The 18,149-nt window shown below is 40.4% G+C and overlaps 1 protein-coding gene across 1 annotated transcript in view; it reads right to left on the reverse strand.

Moving 5' to 3' along the window:
• Positions 1-18,149, reverse strand: part of LOC134357972 (collagen alpha-3(VI) chain-like) — a 112,938-nt gene that overhangs the window by 55,384 nt on the left and 39,405 nt on the right. The window contains exons 8-15 of the mRNA XM_063069800.1: positions 17,268-17,321; positions 10,527-10,598; positions 10,404-10,430; positions 10,245-10,289; positions 10,108-10,161; positions 7,931-7,993; positions 6,024-6,089; positions 4,342-4,395 (exon numbers count right to left, since the gene is read on the reverse strand). Of these exons, the coding sequence (XP_062925870.1) occupies positions 4,342-4,395; positions 6,024-6,089; positions 7,931-7,993; positions 10,108-10,161; positions 10,245-10,289; positions 10,404-10,430; positions 10,527-10,598; positions 17,268-17,321 (435 nt within the window). The remainder of the gene's footprint in view (positions 1-4,341; positions 4,396-6,023; positions 6,090-7,930; positions 7,994-10,107; positions 10,162-10,244; positions 10,290-10,403; positions 10,431-10,526; positions 10,599-17,267; positions 17,322-18,149) is intronic.

Genomic DNA, 18,149 nt, shown 5'->3' on the forward strand with positions numbered 1-18,149 from the left:
GTTACCAGAAGCCAGAGAAATTGATGTTCACGCCATCAGTTTACTAACAACCACGATGTAGGGTGCTGTTTTTCCCACCTGCATTTATCTTTGTCATGGTAGTTGAGGGGGACAAGGATCGGCAGGGCAGTGGAATTGAAATGGGTGGCCACTGGGAGATCCTGGCATTTGCAGCAGATGGAGCAAGGGTGCTTGATGAAGCGGTCCCCCAATCTGCATTGGTTCTCATCGACGGAGAGGAGGCTGCACTGAGAGCACAGGATGCAGTATCTAAGCTCCACAGATCCATCTAACACTCCACCTGAAAGGACTGTTTAGACCCCTGAATGGTGGTGAGGGATGTGGTGTAGCACTTAGCACAGTTGCAGAGATAAGCGCCTGGAAGGAAATCTGTGAGGAGGAACGAGTAGGTGAGGGAGTTGCAGAGAGACTGATCATTGCAGGAAGAGGAAAGGCCTTGGCCCCAAATGTCGGCTGTTGATTTCCCTCCATAGATGCTACCTGACCTGTTGAGCTCCTCCAGTGTTTTGTGCGTGTTGCTCAAGATCTCCAGATGCTGCAGAAGCTCTTGTGTCGATACAAAATAGGATATTCAGTCTGACTTCACCGGTCACAGTTTAAATACCACCCTTCAACCTAACTGCAATCTGCAATAAGATGGTGGGAAAGTCCTTCCAATGAGTACAAGAGACCTAAACAGCCTTGGTGGAACAGTGCCAACTTTTGGCTTATGCAAAATATAAGCAGCTACTGAATGTATGTGTGTTGTCGTCTGCCGCAGTAACCCATCCACGGCAGTTCAATGTGTTGTGCATTCAGAGATGCTCCTCTGACACCAGTGTTGTAACGTGTGGTTATTTGAGTTACTGTCAAGCTTGAATGAGTCTGGCTATTCTCCTTGGACCTCTCTCATCAACAAGACATTTGCACTAACAGAACTATCATTCTCTGAATGTTTTTTTTTGTTTTTAGCACCATTCTCTGTAAACTCTAGAGATTATTGTGTGTGGATATTGCAGGACATCAGCATTTTCTGAGATACTCAGACTACCCTGTCTGGCGCTAACGGTCACTCCATTGTCACATTTCTTCCCCATTCTGATGGTTGATCTGAACAACAACTGAACCCCTTGAGCATATATGTATGCATAGAGTTGCTGCCACATGATTGGTTTACTAGCTATGTACATTAATAAGCAGGTGTACCCAATAAAGTGGTCACTGAGCGAATATACTATGCCTGAAACTAACTGTTCCTGGCAGAAAGGTCATCCTAAGAAAACAATTTCAGTTTCTGAATGCTTACTCATTGGAGAAGTCTGCAATGTGACCAAATTCCTGTGTGCTTTCTGCTTGTTCCTGTGGGCTGAAGTCTTAAGTCTGGGCATTGGGCTATCTTCCTAATGCAGAGAGCTCAGTACCAATCTATGAGATGCGACAGAGATTGCTATGCTGACTATTGGGTACTGGATAGATACTTAATGGAACCTTTCCTGATTGCATCCACGGTACATCAGCAGAGAATCCTGCTATCAGGGTAAGGAAGATATACGAGTGGAAAAAACATGCTTGATGGTGGAAAAATGGATGATAGTGTTGACACATGGCCAAGTGGTTAAAGCATCAGTTTCGTGATCTGAAGGTCACTAGCTCTGGTGAGGCAGCGTGTTGTGTCCTCGAGCAAGGCACTTAACTACACATTGCTCTGCAACGACACCGGTGCCAAGCTGTATCAGCCCTAGTGCCCTTCCCTTGGACAACATCGGTGGTGTGGAGAGGGGAGACTTGCAGCATGGGCAACTGCCAGTCTTCCATACAATCTTGCCCAGGCCTGAGCCCTGGAGACCTTCCAAGGCACAAATCCATGGTCTCACGAGACTAGCAGATGCCTATTATTATTATTAGGATGATGATATTGCAGCACTTCAATGGTCATGAAGGTTGATGAAGGATGCTGCATTAGGCAGAGACCATTATTTTGACCAGTGCCTCCATTTACTTTCCAGGTCATTCAGTAACTAGCAGAAAATGATAATATACAGTTTGTCAGCTCTCGTCTTGAACCAGCATGATGAGGAGGCTACTAAAGTCCGATATGTTTATGGTGATTTTGTTACAAATAACTTCATTTGGCCCTTTCTGTGCTGAAACACTGTTCAAACACCAGTCCGCAGGTTGGCACATGGAACAATTCTTGAAAGTATTACAGTTTTAAAGAAGCAAATATCAACAAACTTACAGTACATAACACACAACATACATTGCATCCTCCACTTCAATAAGGAAGGGAAAACAAGTCATCAGATAATTGTTTAGTCTCTGCGTGCTACACTGTGATGCATGAGGAATTCAGCTTTGGAGGACAGTTGCAAACTGATGGGAATATTGGATATATAGTTTGCGAGGAAATTTAATGGAGGTATGAGATTGTGCTGAGAGCTGACACAGTCAGCAGGCTAAACAGCCTTCTTCCATGTCAGAAGGGAATATGGAAAATGAAAAGAAGATCCCCTTCAGGGATATTTCTACACAGCATAATGAAGTGCAATTTTGACACCAACTCACAGGAGACCATGTGTTGCTGCAAGGAAGGCAGCAATTTAAGCCACAAAATAGCAACAGGAATCTAAACAGTGAGAATGCCAAGAACAGCATGTTACAATCCAGATCAGCAATCCAGGCCCACCCATTTCAATCAAGAATACATGTGTCAAGTTTCCATTTCTGGATCAGCCTGAATAGGCTTTGTCCCACAGATGAGATATTCAGAGGGGAGGCCATCATTCCCGACCCCGGTGTTCACCACTTGATCCAGCACAACAAGGTTCCATCAGTCCTGATGAAGGGTTTCGGCCCAAAATGTGGACTGTTTACTCTTTCCCACAGATGCTGCCTGACCTGCTGAGTTCCTCCAGCATTTTGTGTGTGTTGCCTTGGATTTCCAGCATCTGCAGATTTTCTCATCAAGGTTCCACCAGTTGGAATACCTGCTACTTATTTTATCAAAACTCTTCAATGATTTGCAATCAAACCTTTCCTCCACTTTAAGAAGATTGCCAGTTTCTCTAGTCTTCCCATTAAACCAAATACTTCATTCCAGCTGATAGTTCAGGAAATCTTCTCTGCACTATTTCAGTATCATAACCTTCCTTCTTAAGTGTGACATTCAGCACCGAAGGCATTTTGCTGAGACATAATCATTATTTCAGTTTGCACCATGTTAGACCCTTTTATTTGCCATCCGTCCTTCACACTAGGATACATATTTCCCCTTTGTTTCTCTAGCCAGGATGTTTCTTCTCAAGGTCCATTCTCTGTTAACTCCACTGCAGTATTAGATAGTCTTCTCAAGAGGCCATCAATCCTAACTGTGTAGGGCACAACCCATTCATGTTTTGCCACAGAGTTGGCCTTGATGCTCTTGTACTGGAAAATCCTCTCAGCTGCAATATTCCTTCAATCACATGTTAACCTTCTTTGTCTTATTATTTGTAATGCCATGAGCACCATCCAGAGATCACTACATTTGAGATTCTGCTTTTAAAATTCTTTTCCATCTCATTAAGCCATCTGACGAATTCCAGGCTTTTTCCTTCTAAGACCAACAAATCCCACTAAGATGGAGGTAAGAAGCTGGGCTTGTACCTCTTGGAGCAAAGAAGATTGCGGGGAGATTTGATGAAAATACGGAAGATTCTGGTAGTTGTAGGTAGGGTAAACAGAGATAAGCTGCTTGGGTCTAGCTTCAGGAGACACTGATTCCAAATGACAAGAAAAGTACAGGGACTTGTTGTAAGAAAAAACTTTTATTCTGTTGGGAGTAATTATAATGTGACCTCTGAAAGGGAATTAGTTAGGCAATTGAAAGAAATTTACCCGCATGGGTACAGGATATAACAGAGGAAGCTGGTATGAACTCAATGGTCCAAGTGAACCAAGTCTGAGCCACAATTCTATGATACAATATGTCCGTAACTACGTGTTATTCCTCTTCTCATATCATAATGAGTCAAAGGTTAGCTGGTGGATGTTACCTCTATTTATATGAGAAACAATTTTGATTTTAGGCAGCATAATGTACATTCAGCAGTCCGCCACTCGTCTATCAAATTTTTGAGATATATTGACACTAAATGATGCCTAATTACCTACATAGAACATAAGTTACTCTTCACTTACAATCTGTACTCTACCAAGTCATCCCCACCCCCAGATCCATGAGTAATATTAAATAACTGAAGAATTTGGAGCAAAATAAAACAGCAATAATGAGGTTATCTAAGGAATAATCAACTGAATTAACTATAGTCCTTATAATTATAAGCAAAGAAAATATCTTACAGGTTTTCCAGCCCTACCACGTTTTCCTGGAACACCATCCCCTCCTGTATCACCCTGTTAAAAAAAAAGTGTTCCATTGTTAGTTCAGTTTACTCCTGCAAATCCATTGAATAAAGGTGGGGAAAAAGCTCCAAGATTTTGGAAATTATATTGGGTATACGGTATTTGTATCAATTATATAGGAATATCATCTTAACTTTATTGAGTAATTGTAAAGTATGCCATCCATGGATCCTGTAGTATGACTTCACTTGGATATCTAATATTAACACAGCACCTCACTTTCTAGGGCATTTTGGATCTACTGGATGTATAACTGTAAACTGTGGTACAACATTATAATTTTGAATGGAACTGACAAGTTTTTAATGTATTACTTTTTAATTAGGCAAATACAAACATTTTGAAAGTAATCGTGTGTATCTCCAGGGAGTATTACAGGATTCCAAGCATTTTCAATGAATGCCAAAGACTGACATGGCACAGAAAACTATCAGCCAAGTTCTGGCGAATGGGATTAGTACAGATGAATACTTGGTGTTCTGCATGGTTGCCATGAAAGTGGTGGCCCAAAAGGCTATTTGTTTGCTGCATGGCTATGATTCTATAAAAAGAACGATTTAAGAGACCAGAGAAGGAAAAAGTAAGAGAAAAGATCTTTTTTTAAATATTTGAGTTTTTAAGAACTTCTAAAGCCTTGTGAATGAAGCATGCAGTTTTAGTTGTTTGCCTTAGTTATCAGTTAAAGAGTAATTGTGCAAATAATTATCGTACAAGTTCCCTGCTAGATTTGTTGCGTCATTAATGAATAGATTTAGCATCAATTTGAAAATCACAGTCAGATTAAGCCTAAAACATATTTTGCAAAGTTAATAATGTAGCATCAGTAACTCCAGGGAATCACTTTCTTGTTAAGAAGCATAATGTCTGAGTTAACATCCTGTAGTAAACCTGAAAAGATCTTGTATAGTGTGAGGAGGAAACCAGCAACGTATGAAAAAATATGGGGCTCCTTTTTGGCCTTATTACCATCATTACACTTCCTCGGTTACTGAATTAGTATGGATACCCGTCTTCCCGTGCTTCTACTATCTGCTTAGTGTAGTAATATATACTTCATTAATACACATTAGGACCTCATACCTTACTTGATCGAATTTTATTTTTGCTATTTTTCAATTGCAAATGAGGAAGAAATTTTTACCATACCAGGGTTGTGGGTTGGGGGAGGGGCGGGGTGGAATAAAAAAAAAGAAGCACAATGCCTTGTATGAGCCCTTATTAACCTGCTTGGTCTCACCCTGTCAGAGATGCTCCCTTGGTTTTACCCTTCCTCACCTTCTCTGCTCCTGAAAACAGAAATTGTTTTATTTTTCCTTCTGCCAAGTTCTGATACAGGGACTCAGTCCTGAAATATTAACTACTTTCCTTTCTACAGCTGCTGCCATTTCCTTCTGAATGCTTCTATAATTTCTTGGGTTTCTTTTTCATTTCTGATTTTCATTCTGCTCACTTTTTTTATCTTCCTGCAGAACCTCTACTGTGTAATCATGCATCAAGTGGCTGGATTATTTGCAGGTTAACAATAACATAAAACAATCACACGCAATCGTTTCATTTTCAGCAAAATCACATGTGATAACTAGTAAACTATTACATATAGAAACATGAAAATAGCTCACCGCAAATCCAGTGTCCCCTTTTACACCCTTTGGACCTCGAATGTTATTGTTTTTACCAGATTCACCCTTCAAAAAATGAAATAAAGTCCATTAATCCACCAAAAGCAAGGAACTTAGTTTTCAGTAGAATGCTGTCAGGGAATATGTGTTTTCTATGAAACAATGATTCTGGGATTTTCAATGAATTCTGCAAACAAATATAATTTGCCCCCTTTAACACATAAGACACAAGGTCAATCATAATGTTGCTAGTTTAAATGATAAAGCCTTCATATCTATAGATAAAATGAATTAAGGAGTCACACAGTGTAATATGGTATTCATATAAATACAACTACTTAATTTCACACACATTCACTTTATCCTTTCCATCCATTCTCCTTCACAATAACTTTACCATATTTCCTAGTTCTGAAGTACAATCATCAGTCTGAAATTTAACCCTATTTCTTTCTCCATACCTACTACCAAATTGATGAGCTTGTTTCAACATCTTCTCTTTTAATTGGATAATTTAATACATCTAATCTACCAGTTAGTAATGATTTCAACAAAAGATAATTTTTTCTGTAAAAATATTTAACCTGTAGTAAATATTTAGTGTGCCAATTATGATAATCACCACCTTTAAGCACCAGTCTGAGGCATAAAACTTGCAGGTTTAATTGTAGCATTTCTGTACCTAATTCAAAGTTATACAGTTAAAACTCCAGCACAGAAAGGGAAGACTGAGCTCCTGCCTTGAGCCTTTAGTTAATACCCAATGGGAAAGTTGCATTCAGCCGATGAACTTGGATTACAACCACTCCAACCTTTTCTCTCCACCACTTCACAATGGATATAATAAAATCCATTTTCCTTCTACAAGCTACTGGGTAATATTATGACTAGCTAAATTTTTTATAAAAGAAAAATCAGAAAATGAAGCAGTATTTGTGGAGAGGGAAACAGCCAGCATTTCAAGTTGATGACCTTTCATCAAAACTGGGTGAAGTTTAAAATCATTTGAAACATCAGTTAAAATAGGAAGAGGAAAGAACTAGTAACTTCCTTATGAATGAAATTGGGGCATAGATGCAATTCAGTGGAAAGAATGAGATTAAGTGATGAATGGAATAATAGTGAAATTCAAAGCGGTGTTAATTTAATGACAATGAATAACAAGATAGATTAATAGGAATTATAAATGTTCAGAAATAATTGTAACCAGCACTGCTGGTCCAGGAAATATGCTGATAATCTCTGATCACTGAATTAAATGTTAGAAATGACTAAGACACCACACCCTTCCATGATGGCTTTCCACTAGCAATTTAACAATCTAAGTTCTTCCAATTCTGAAGAAAGGTCTAAGGTCAAAAATGTAAGCCCTTGCTTCTCGCTCAAACCACAGATGTCTATGAAAATGATAATATCCAAAAGTCTTCATTTTTATGAGAACTCCAACAGCATTTGTTATAGTTCTTATGTTGAAGATTGTCAGATTGATAATAGGCTTGTTTCTCATTCAACTATCCTCCAAGAGGAAAAATAGCTTGCCTCAAACATAACTTTAGTTGATAAGAGCCAAGTTTCTGCTGTGGACGTAATCAATTTATACTCAGATTGAATCCCAAACTGAGGCTTTGTTTGCTATCTAAACTTTTGTTCAGATTTTCCATCAAACAAAGCTGCATGTTACCGAGCATAAAATCTGAGAATATACAGTATTTTATGTTTCCATGAATATAAGAGATAGAAATAAGAGTGGGCCTTCATGCCTCTTCCACCATTTTACTTCAGTGGAATTTTTCTGCATTACCTTATATCCTAGCCAAAATTCAAGTCCCTGCACCAAAGCTCAAGTGAATAAACACGTAATTCAAAAATTTGTTTTAACCAGGGACAGAAGATTCTGTGGTACTTACATGGTCTCCGCGTAAGCCTTCTTTACCAATTTCACCAATGTCTCCTTTTTGGCCTTTGCTGCCCTAAAAATTATGAAACAATATCAGAAAAATGTGGAAATATTTTTGTAGAAATCCAAATACAATTCATACAGTAGGTTAAATCTAATTAATTTATATCCAAATTACTGCCTTTTTGACTTTACTATGGGGACCTGCTGATGTGTAACAATCATTATTCTTTACATAAATGACATCTTTCTTTCATAAACTGTCATTACCAAGAAGAGACAGGTGGAAGATAAAGGTCAATGAAATCATTGCATGTTCACAATCCCCTTAGGCACCGGAGCTTCCTGTGTGCATTGTAAGGCACTGGAAATAATGTGAATTTCAAACATGCAGGTGCATAAAGCCAGAAAAAAAACAAAATATATTTCTGTGTTAGGGCAATATTTGCAACATTCTTGTTGTACGATTCCTTTGCTTGTACTTAATTTAGTGTTTCAGTACCTCTGTTTCTTCAGTACTCCAACCAATTAGTGACAAAGTTTTGATATTTTTGTTTAATACTTAAAAATTCTACAAGGGCATATTTATCCTTACTAATATAACTCTCACACAGTAATTATTCTTTCAATTTTCTTTCTCAGAATATGGAGTCAATAAAATAGACCAGGGCAATTTTACTTGTATTTTTTGGCTTTTCAGCTCATTACCAATTTACAGTTCAGCTCTGTATGTCTTTTTTATTAAAGCTGATTGACTGAAGAACGTGAAAAATGTCATGGGTGTATAATATTTCAGGGTGATTTGGAGACAGAAATAATTACCAAATTGTCACTTGACTTTCTGTTGGTTAAGAATAGATTCTGCAATTGAGTTGAACATAAGAATATCTGAAATTGGAACAGGAGTAGGCCATCTGCCCCATCAAGCCTGCTCTGCCACTCAATAAGATCGTGGCTGATCTGACCATGGACTCATCTCCACCTACCTGCCTTTTTCCCATAGCCCTTAACTCTCCTACTATGCAGAAATCTATCCAACCTTGTCTTAAATATATTTACTGAGATAGCCTTCAGTGCTTCATTGGGCTGAGAATGCCACAGATTCACTACTCTCTGGGAAAAACAGTTCCCCCTCAACTCCGTCCTAAGTCTACTCCCCGAACCTTGAGACTGTATCTCCTAGTTCTAGTCTCACCTCTATCTTATCTATCCCTTTCATAATTTTATATATTTCTATAAGAGGTCACATTTTAAGTCAATTGTAAGTTTTAAAATATTTAAAAATAAGCCCACTCCTCCAACAATAATAGGTTGAGATATATAATTATAATCTCCAATTTATTCTGCTAATGCTTTATTTCAAGCTGACAAATGAAAGAAAATATGAATATGTTTTAAGACTATCTACTAGCATTCTCAAACAACTAAAATTATAAGATGCTTTTTTAATTTAAATGAGTAACAAAGGTAAGTGCTATTTTGATATTTCCTTTTACAAAATTTAGGTGCATATATGCCTCGGACAATTATTGGTGTTAATTATAGCCAATTATCATTTTGCTGCTTTCTTTTCCTGGTCACATACAAGCTCCGATTTTATGGTTAGACCCAATATAATTTGCTAACAGCTGTCAAGTACAAGCCTGACCAGCTGAGTTCCTCCAACTTTCTGTGTGTTGCTCATAAATTTCCAGCATTGGCAGTCCCTTGTGTCCCAATTACAAAGGATTTCAGGTGTCCCAGAATAATAATGTCATTAAAGGAGTTGTTCAACAGATCACACTGTAGCTTTGTTGCAGTATGCAAATAAACCAGCAAGTGCAAAGCGCACGTTTAAACAAATGCATTAAAGCTTTCATAGGTACCGAACTGGAATTGTAACATACAAATGAGGTCACAATGGAAGCTTGAGAAAATAAAAGAAGCATCAAAAATTTTGGTGTATAGTAGTGATTTCTATGAGGATCATGCAACCATATATGTACTGACAGTTTCAATCAGAACTGTTGGCAAAATCCAGCCATTTAAGTTGTAAGTTATAAAGAGGACACTTTGGAATACGAACCAATGTTCATGAATCATACGCATTGAGTAAAGAACTGTATTTCATGGGGAAACAAACATTTGAATGAGAAGCAATAAATAAATATAGATATGCGTTTTCTGAATATTACAAAGTGACAGTACCGGATTTCCACTCATTCCTTTTTTACCAGGCGGTCCCGCAACACCACCGTTGCCCTGTAGGTACATAATATTTTATTAGTACTTATAACAAACCAAGAAATAATCTTTTAGTCTAAATCTGCTTTTAAAAAAATTACCTGCTCTCCTGCTATTCCATCAATGCCATCAATTCCGTCAATACCCTGTTACAGTAGGAAAGTTATAAACACTGGCTTAAAAATTAGAATTGTTAGGAAATTAAAAATTCTTGATGAATAATTAAATATTTTAACTTAGAACAAACATTATAAGTGTACCTGCTCTCCGGGATACCCTGCCATTCCCTGAAAAACAGAAACTCTTTAAACAAACTGTAGATACATAAGTACAATCAATCAAGACATTTTTAGTCAGCTACTTCCAAAAGGAGAGTTTCTTGCCTTTGAGCCTCTGGTACCTGGACATCCTTCAATCCCACGAGTTCCATTTGGACCTGTTGGGCCTCTTTCACCCTAGAAACATCAATAAAAATATTGCTAAACTTGCAAAACTTCATGTAAAACATTGAAATGTATTTTTCTCACATTGTCAATGGTGTCTTTAAGGCAACATTAAAATAATTCTCTCTGTCTTTTTTTACTTCCATTTATTTAATACAGTCTTAATAGTGAAATGGAGATTAAAGAATAAAATATTCATGAACAACACAAATACACAAATTAAGAAATGTTAAGGTATACACTTCAATTCAGTCCAATTCAGTTAAAGTTCAATTGTCATTCAACCATACATGAATACTCATGAATACAGCCAAATGAGGCAGCATTACTCGAGGATCAAGATGCAAAACAGAGCACCAACTGTCACACACAGCACAAAGCACACACAATACAGCAAGTACAAATGGTATCATAAACACGCAATAAAAGAGTCCAATACGTGCGCTATCAATTCACAATCGACCACAACAGAGCCCACTTCCCACTGAGCGACCATTGGAGGAAGCAGCACCAGAGGACATTTTGTTGACCCCATAGAAGCCGCTGTAATAGAACATACTGCCATCTTACTTTTCAACAATGAAAGAAAAATATAATGATGATATTGGTTTAAGGAAGATATACTTCCCTTTAATGATATGTGGCTGTGATTTGTACTGCTTGACAGCTACTGAAGAAGAAGATAAAATGTGTGATTAAATGTGTTTATTAACCTAGAGATAAATATGAGTAAAGTTAAATAAAGCAGACAAGATGCTATTCTTCATGGAGTCAATTGTTGCTGATCAGAAAAAAATGCAGATAAGTTTAGAATCATGGAGAACAATTTATTGTTTCTCAGTTCATCCATAACTTTCATTCTTGTGCCAAAGTTATTTAATACGTCATTGCAAAGAGGAGCTCATTTATTTGTGGTAGCCCAGTTGTACTGCATGCACTGGTACATTTTGCAAAGAGTGTGTTGAGTTTCAGTCTATGAAACTATGGAAAAATGGTGAAATTTACTTATTGATAAGTGTCCTCTTGTTTCAAAGTTAGGGATAAGGGACAGAACTACTTTCTGAGTAGTTCAAAAGTTATTTCATATTACCTTTTTGTATTAGCTGTATAACTTCACATAGGGTACTCAGAAAAGAACACATCTTGTAAAGTTTGAACCTGATGCTACATTGTAAAGTGATAAGACAGCTGTACTTTGTCAAAATTAAAACACAGCAGCGTTCTCACCAGAAAACAACTGCTGGAATCAATTATTTTCCTGATTTGGCATAAGTGTATGTCCTAATGTTGCCAAGGTAGATTGTGACAAATAATAAGATTATTGACATTTCTAGAACAGTCAGATATTTGATGAAAATCAGAAAGGGCTGGATAAACACTCCTTAAAATTTAAGCACTCTTTATAATGGATAGTCAAAGAGTGTGTTGGCATAATGGAGGCAATGGTGAATATCATCATCAATCTCTACCTCAGCTGAGCTGAGGCTCCTGCAGTGTGGAATATACTGCCTGAGCTGAGTACTTCCACAACATCTGAGACATATCTAGATAGGTACTTGAATTTCCAAGCATAGAAGGCTACAGAACAAGTACTGGGATTAGCCCAGACAGATAATTAATGCTCGGCCGGGGCAACCTGGTCTGAAGAGTCTCTTTCTGTGCTGTGTAACTCACTAACTCTGTACATAAAGTGACATATTTAACCAATCTGATCATTATGCTCTGGCTACCTCTGTGTATTGGGTGTCAGGGAGGGGTAGCACCTCTGGTGGGGGAACATGTCGCGTCCTTTTCAAGGCGGTCAGCCCACCTTTGGTCCCCACCTGGCACTCAACTCTCACCTGTGGCTCCTCGTAGCTGTTTGCACGCAACAGTGGTCACACCCCGGGCAACGGCTTCGACAAGCTGGCTAAACCGGTGAGGGTAGCCGATGGGTCTCAAACCCTCGGTGAGGTAGGGAGTTGTCTATCCCAGCATGTGAAGACAGACTCCGGCGGATTGAGCAGACGAGACCAATGGAAGGTCCAATGATCAAGAAGGCAGTACCTGCAAGCGTTATGGAATGTGTAGAGCAGAACAAGACACAGAAGACATCTTGGTCATCCACTGCGCCTAGTCCCATCTCCAGTCGTCTCGACTCTTGTCTTGCCACTGGATCCAGATGGGAATTGGGAAGGGAGAGTGAGGCTGACGCTACGCAACTCTTCCTCACTTAAATCCAAATCATGCGCTAGTCTCGACACCATCATCGTCATAATGGTGTCGAGGCCTTCAAAGACGACAACGATTGACAAACTACCTTTGTCAACTAGATTCACCCAACCATCTCTGGAGCTCAACCAGCAATGGTGGGGAGACAGCTGAAGATTCTCACCAAGCTTCTGGGAGTGGACCAGGTAGGGTCTGCACAAAGCTGCTGATCGTGAACCATATAGCTGCGAGGACCTCAGGTTGAGACTTGGGAAGAATGGACAGCCAGCAGCTAGGGAATGTCAGGGCCCAGGAGTGGACAGAGGGAATGCAAATCTGGTCTGTCACCTTTCACATATCATTATGGTATTCAAATTGTATAATACAATGTGTTTCAGTTCTGGAAACCCTCCAACCCAATTTCTCCTGCATATTTGTTTGGTTTGGGATTGAATAATCATCCATTGTATCTTAAAAACAAAGTTTTCTGCAGATTCTGAGGAACCCAGCAAGTGAGGCAGCATCGGCCCCCAAGCAACACATATTCCACTCTCCCCTCCTACCCCTCCTCACAGTCCCCCACCCTGCTCTCATGACTATACCTCTTCCCCACACGAAACCACCACGGTGGGCTTCACGGCTGAACAGGTGAGAAGATGGCTGAAACGTCTCAACTCAAGCAAGGCTGCAGGACTGGATGGTGTCAGTACCAGGGTGCTCAAAGCCTGTGCCCCTCAGCTATGTGGAGTACTTCGCCATGTCTTCAACCTGAGCCTGAGGCTCTGGAGGGTTCCTGTGCTGTGGAAGGCGTCCTGCCTCGTCCCTGCGCCGAAGACGCCACGCCCCAGCGGCCTCAATGACTATAGACCGGTGGCATTGACTTCCCACATCATGAAGACCCTGGAGAGACTTGTTCTGGAGCTGCTCAGGCCTATGGTCAGGCCACAATTAGATCCCCTCCAGTTCGCCTTCCAGCACCGACTAGGAGTTGAGGATGCTACTGTGTACCTGCTGAACCATGTCTACGCCCACCTGGACAAGCCAGTGAGCACTGTGAGGGTCATGTTTTTTGACTTCTCCAGTGCGTTCAACACCATCCGCCCTGCTCTGCTGGGGGAGAAGCTGACAGCGATGCAGGTGGATGCTTCCCTGGTATCATGGATTCTTGATTACCTGACTGGCAGACCACAGTACATGCGCTTGCAACACTGTGTGTCCGACAGAGTGATCAGCAGCACTGGGGCTCCACAGGGGACTGTCTTGTCTCCCTTTCTCTTCACCATTTACACCTTGGACTTCAACTACTGCACAGAGTCTTGTCATCTTCAGAAGTTTTCTGATGACTCTGCCATAGTTGGATGCATCAGCAAGGGAGATGAGGCTGAGTACAGGGCCACGGTAGGAAACTTCGTCACATGGTGTGAGCAGAATTATCTGCAGCTTAATGTGAAAAACTAAGGAGCTGGTGGTAGACCTGAAGAGAGCTAAGGTACCAGCGACCCCTGTTTCCATCAGGGTCAATGTGGACATGGTGGAGGATTACAAATACCTGGGGATATGAATTGACAATAAACTGGACTGGTCAAAGAACACTAAGGCTGTCTACAAGAAGGGTCAGAGCCATCTCTATTTCCTGAGGAGACTGAGGTCCTTTAACATCTGCCAGACGATGCTGAGGATGTTCTATGAGTCTGTGGTGGCCAGTGCGATCATGTTTGCTGTTGTGTGCTGGGGCAGCAGGCTGAGGGTAGCAGACACCAACAGAATCAACAAACTCATTCGTCAGGCCAGTGATGTTGTGGGGATGGAACTGGACTCTCTGACGGTGGTGTCTGAAAAGATGATGCAGTCCAAGTTGCATGCCATCTTGGACAATGTCTCCCATCCACTACATAATGTACTGGTTGGGCACAGGAGTACATTCAGCCACAGACTCATTCCTCCGAGATGCAACACAGAGCGTCATAGGAAGTCATTCCTGCCTGTGGACATCAAACTTTACAACTCCTCCTTTGGAGGGTCAGACACCCTGAGCCAATAAGCCGGTCCTGGATTTATTTCCTGGCATAATTTACGTATTACTATTTAACTATTTATGGTTTTATTACTATTTAATTATTTATGGTGCAACTGTAACGAAAACCAATTCCCCCCCCGGGATCAATAAAGTATGACTATGACTATGACTATGACTATGAAGATGAATAAACTGTCGACATTTCAGTCTGACAACCTTCGTCAGGACTGGAGAGGAAGGGGGAGGAATTTGGAATAAGAAAGTGGATGGAGGGAAAGGAGTAAAAGGTGAGGGGTGACAGGTGAAACTAGGTGAGGGGGGAGATGGGTGGGTGGGAGAGGGAGGATGAAGTAAGAAGCTGGGAGGTGATAAGTAGAGAGAGTAAAGTGCTGAAGAAGAAGGAATCTGGTAGGACAGGACAATGAGCCAATGGGAGAAAGGGAAGGAGGAGAAGCATCAGAAGTGGATGATGGGCAGGTGAGCAGAAAAGGAGAGGTAAGGGGGAGCCAGAATGCATGTTGGTGGTCCTGATGTGAAAAAAGAGTGGATTAAATGCCTGGGCTGGTCCAATTGTACTTTAGGACATTGTGGGGAGCCAGGAAAGAAATTGCTTAGGTCCTGGCAGAGATAATTGCATCTTCATTAGCCACAACTGACGTATTGAAAGACTGGAGGCTTGTTAATGTTGTGCTTTTATTTAGGAATGGCTGAAAGGACAAGGCAGGTCTGTGAGCCTAATATCACTGGTGGGAAAGTTACTAGATGTGATTCCGAGAGATATACCCTATCTGCATTTGGAAAAGACATGTTTGATTAGGAATAGTCAGCATGGCTTTGTGCATGAAGAATGTGTCTCAGGTATGCGATTCAGTTGTTTTAAAGACAAGACCTTTCGAATAGACAAGATCAGGTAGATAGGCATTGTCTATATGGACTTTGCAAAGCCTTTGACTAGGTCCTGTGTGGTAGGCTGGTCTGGAAGGATAGGTCACATGGAATCCAGAGTGAGCCGGTCAACTGGCTACAAACTTGGGTTGGTGCAAGGAGACAGAGTGGAGGGTTGTTTTTCAAATTAATGCCCTGTGGCTAGTGGCATTAATAGTAGGGATTAATGCTGGGTGCCCTGCTTTTTGTCATATATATTAATGATTTGGAATGATAACTTAGATGGGATGAATAATAAAACTGCAGTTTGCACCTAAATTGCTGGTGAAGTGGACAGTGAAGAAGGTAATAAGAGGATCTAAATGAACTGGGAAAGTGGGCAAATGAATGGCAGGTGGAATTTAATTCAGGCAAGAGTGAAGTAAGACATTTTGAAAAATCAGGGCAAGACATGCCCAGTAAATGAAAGGACCCCAGAAAATGCTGTAGAACAGAGAGACTAAGGGTACAAGTACATAGTTCTTTCTAAGTAACAACATAGGTAGAAAGGGTGATGAGGAAACCACAGTACAGGAATTGGAATATCATTTTAGTGCTGAACAAAATGTTGGAGAGACTGTAACTGAAGTATTACGTGGATTTCTGGCCTCCATACTCTAGGAAAGATATGATTAACCTAGAAAGGGTGCAGAGAAGATTCTCAAGAGTGTTGCCAAAATTGGAGGGCTTCAGATGTGAGGGTAGACTAAATAATCTGGGATAACTTTCTCAGGAATGAAGGATGTGTATAAAACCATATAGCAAATAGATAAGTTGAATGGTCACTGTCTTTTTTCTAGGGTAGGGGAGACTAAAAGTAGAGGCAGAGGTTTAATGGAACTGAGGAAAGATTTAGAAAGGACCTGAGTCCATTCCCAATGCCCCAGTTGTGACACTGAGGGGCAAGTTCTTCGCCCAGAGTGTGGTGGGTATATGAAAGAGCAAGTGGTGGAGATGGGAACAATTACAGCATTAAAAGACAATTAGAGAGGTATATGTTTAGAGGGATATGGGGCAAATGCAGGCTCAGCTGGGCACATTAGTCTCCATGGGCGAATTAGGGTGAGGGGTGGACTTTTCTATGCTGTATAACTTTATGACTCCATGAGTCTCGCTTTGTGAAGTTAAACCCTGGCAGTGCTTTTGGATAATTATATATCATATAGGACCCAAACATATGCAAATTGTTGTGTAGTCGATCAAAAATTTGTTCTAGTTTGCTACTGTCTCCAACTCAGCTTTTACAATTATTTCAGAAATAACATATACAAATATACCTTAGAGCTGCTTGGAGTTACATTTAAAGCTGATAGAAGTTTTTAGTTAAATACACATGCATGTTTTCATTATTTCTCTGACATCCTTGTTTTGGCCTTGTTCCTCTATTTCTGTACGTAGCCCCAAAGCCTCTAATTTAACACAGGCTTAGTTACAGCAGAGCCTAAGTACAACTTGGATCAAAGCCAATTAACGCTGGTCTATTCCAGTGTTCAGGATCAGGATAAGATCACCCTTCCATTTGCAAAAGAAACATTAAAGTGCCAACTTACTGGTTCCCCATCTTCTCCAAAATAACCTGGAAATCCCTTTGCTCCTCGATTTCCCTGAAATAACAGTGACACATTTACCAAAAGACAACAGATCTGTGTAAGTTAGATGTCTAACAACTAGCAACAATGGATACAGTTTCAACCATGAATCAACCATAATCTTTAAGTATCAAATACATTCCAAAAAATAATCAGAGTTAGAATGAAGGTCCTGTTGGAACTCTGGGGTTCATAATGCTACACTGAGCCAAGAGTTTCAATGCAATAAGGTATTGAACATTCTGCCTTCACTTGAAGCAGGGTGGGGCAGATCTGGTGGGAGGTTTTAGAAAAACTCTAAAAGCTCCTACCACTGTTGGCAAAAGTAGAAACCATGAAACAGATGAGAAAATTTCACTCAGACCATCTAGAAGAAGTAATTAAGAGCTTATTGATGCTGTTTGTCAGCACCTTTCAGCCAGATAATTGTGACTCTAGGTCCTCAAACAGACCTGGGCACTTACTGTCTTATTGACAATAGACAATAGGTGCAGAAGTAGACCATTCGGCCCTTCGAGCCTGCACCGCCATTCTGAGATCATGGCTGATCATCTACTATCAATACCCGGTTCCTGCCTAGTCCCCATAACCCTTGATTCCCCTATCCATAAGATACCTATCTAGCTCCTTCTTGAAAGCATCCAGAGAATTGGCCTCCACTGCCTTCTGAGGCAACGCGTTCCACACCTCCACAACTCTCTGGGAGAAGAAGTTCCTCCTCAACTCTGTCCTAAATTACCTACCCCTTATTCTTAAACCATGCCCTCTGGTACTGGACTCTCCTAGCATCTGGAACATATTTCCTGCCTCTATCTTGTCCAATCCCTTAATAATCTTATATGT

Source organism: Mobula hypostoma, chromosome 17 (genome assembly GCF_963921235.1).
Source record: "Mobula hypostoma chromosome 17, sMobHyp1.1, whole genome shotgun sequence".
Taxonomy (NCBI): Eukaryota; Metazoa; Chordata; class Chondrichthyes; order Myliobatiformes; family Myliobatidae; genus Mobula; species Mobula hypostoma.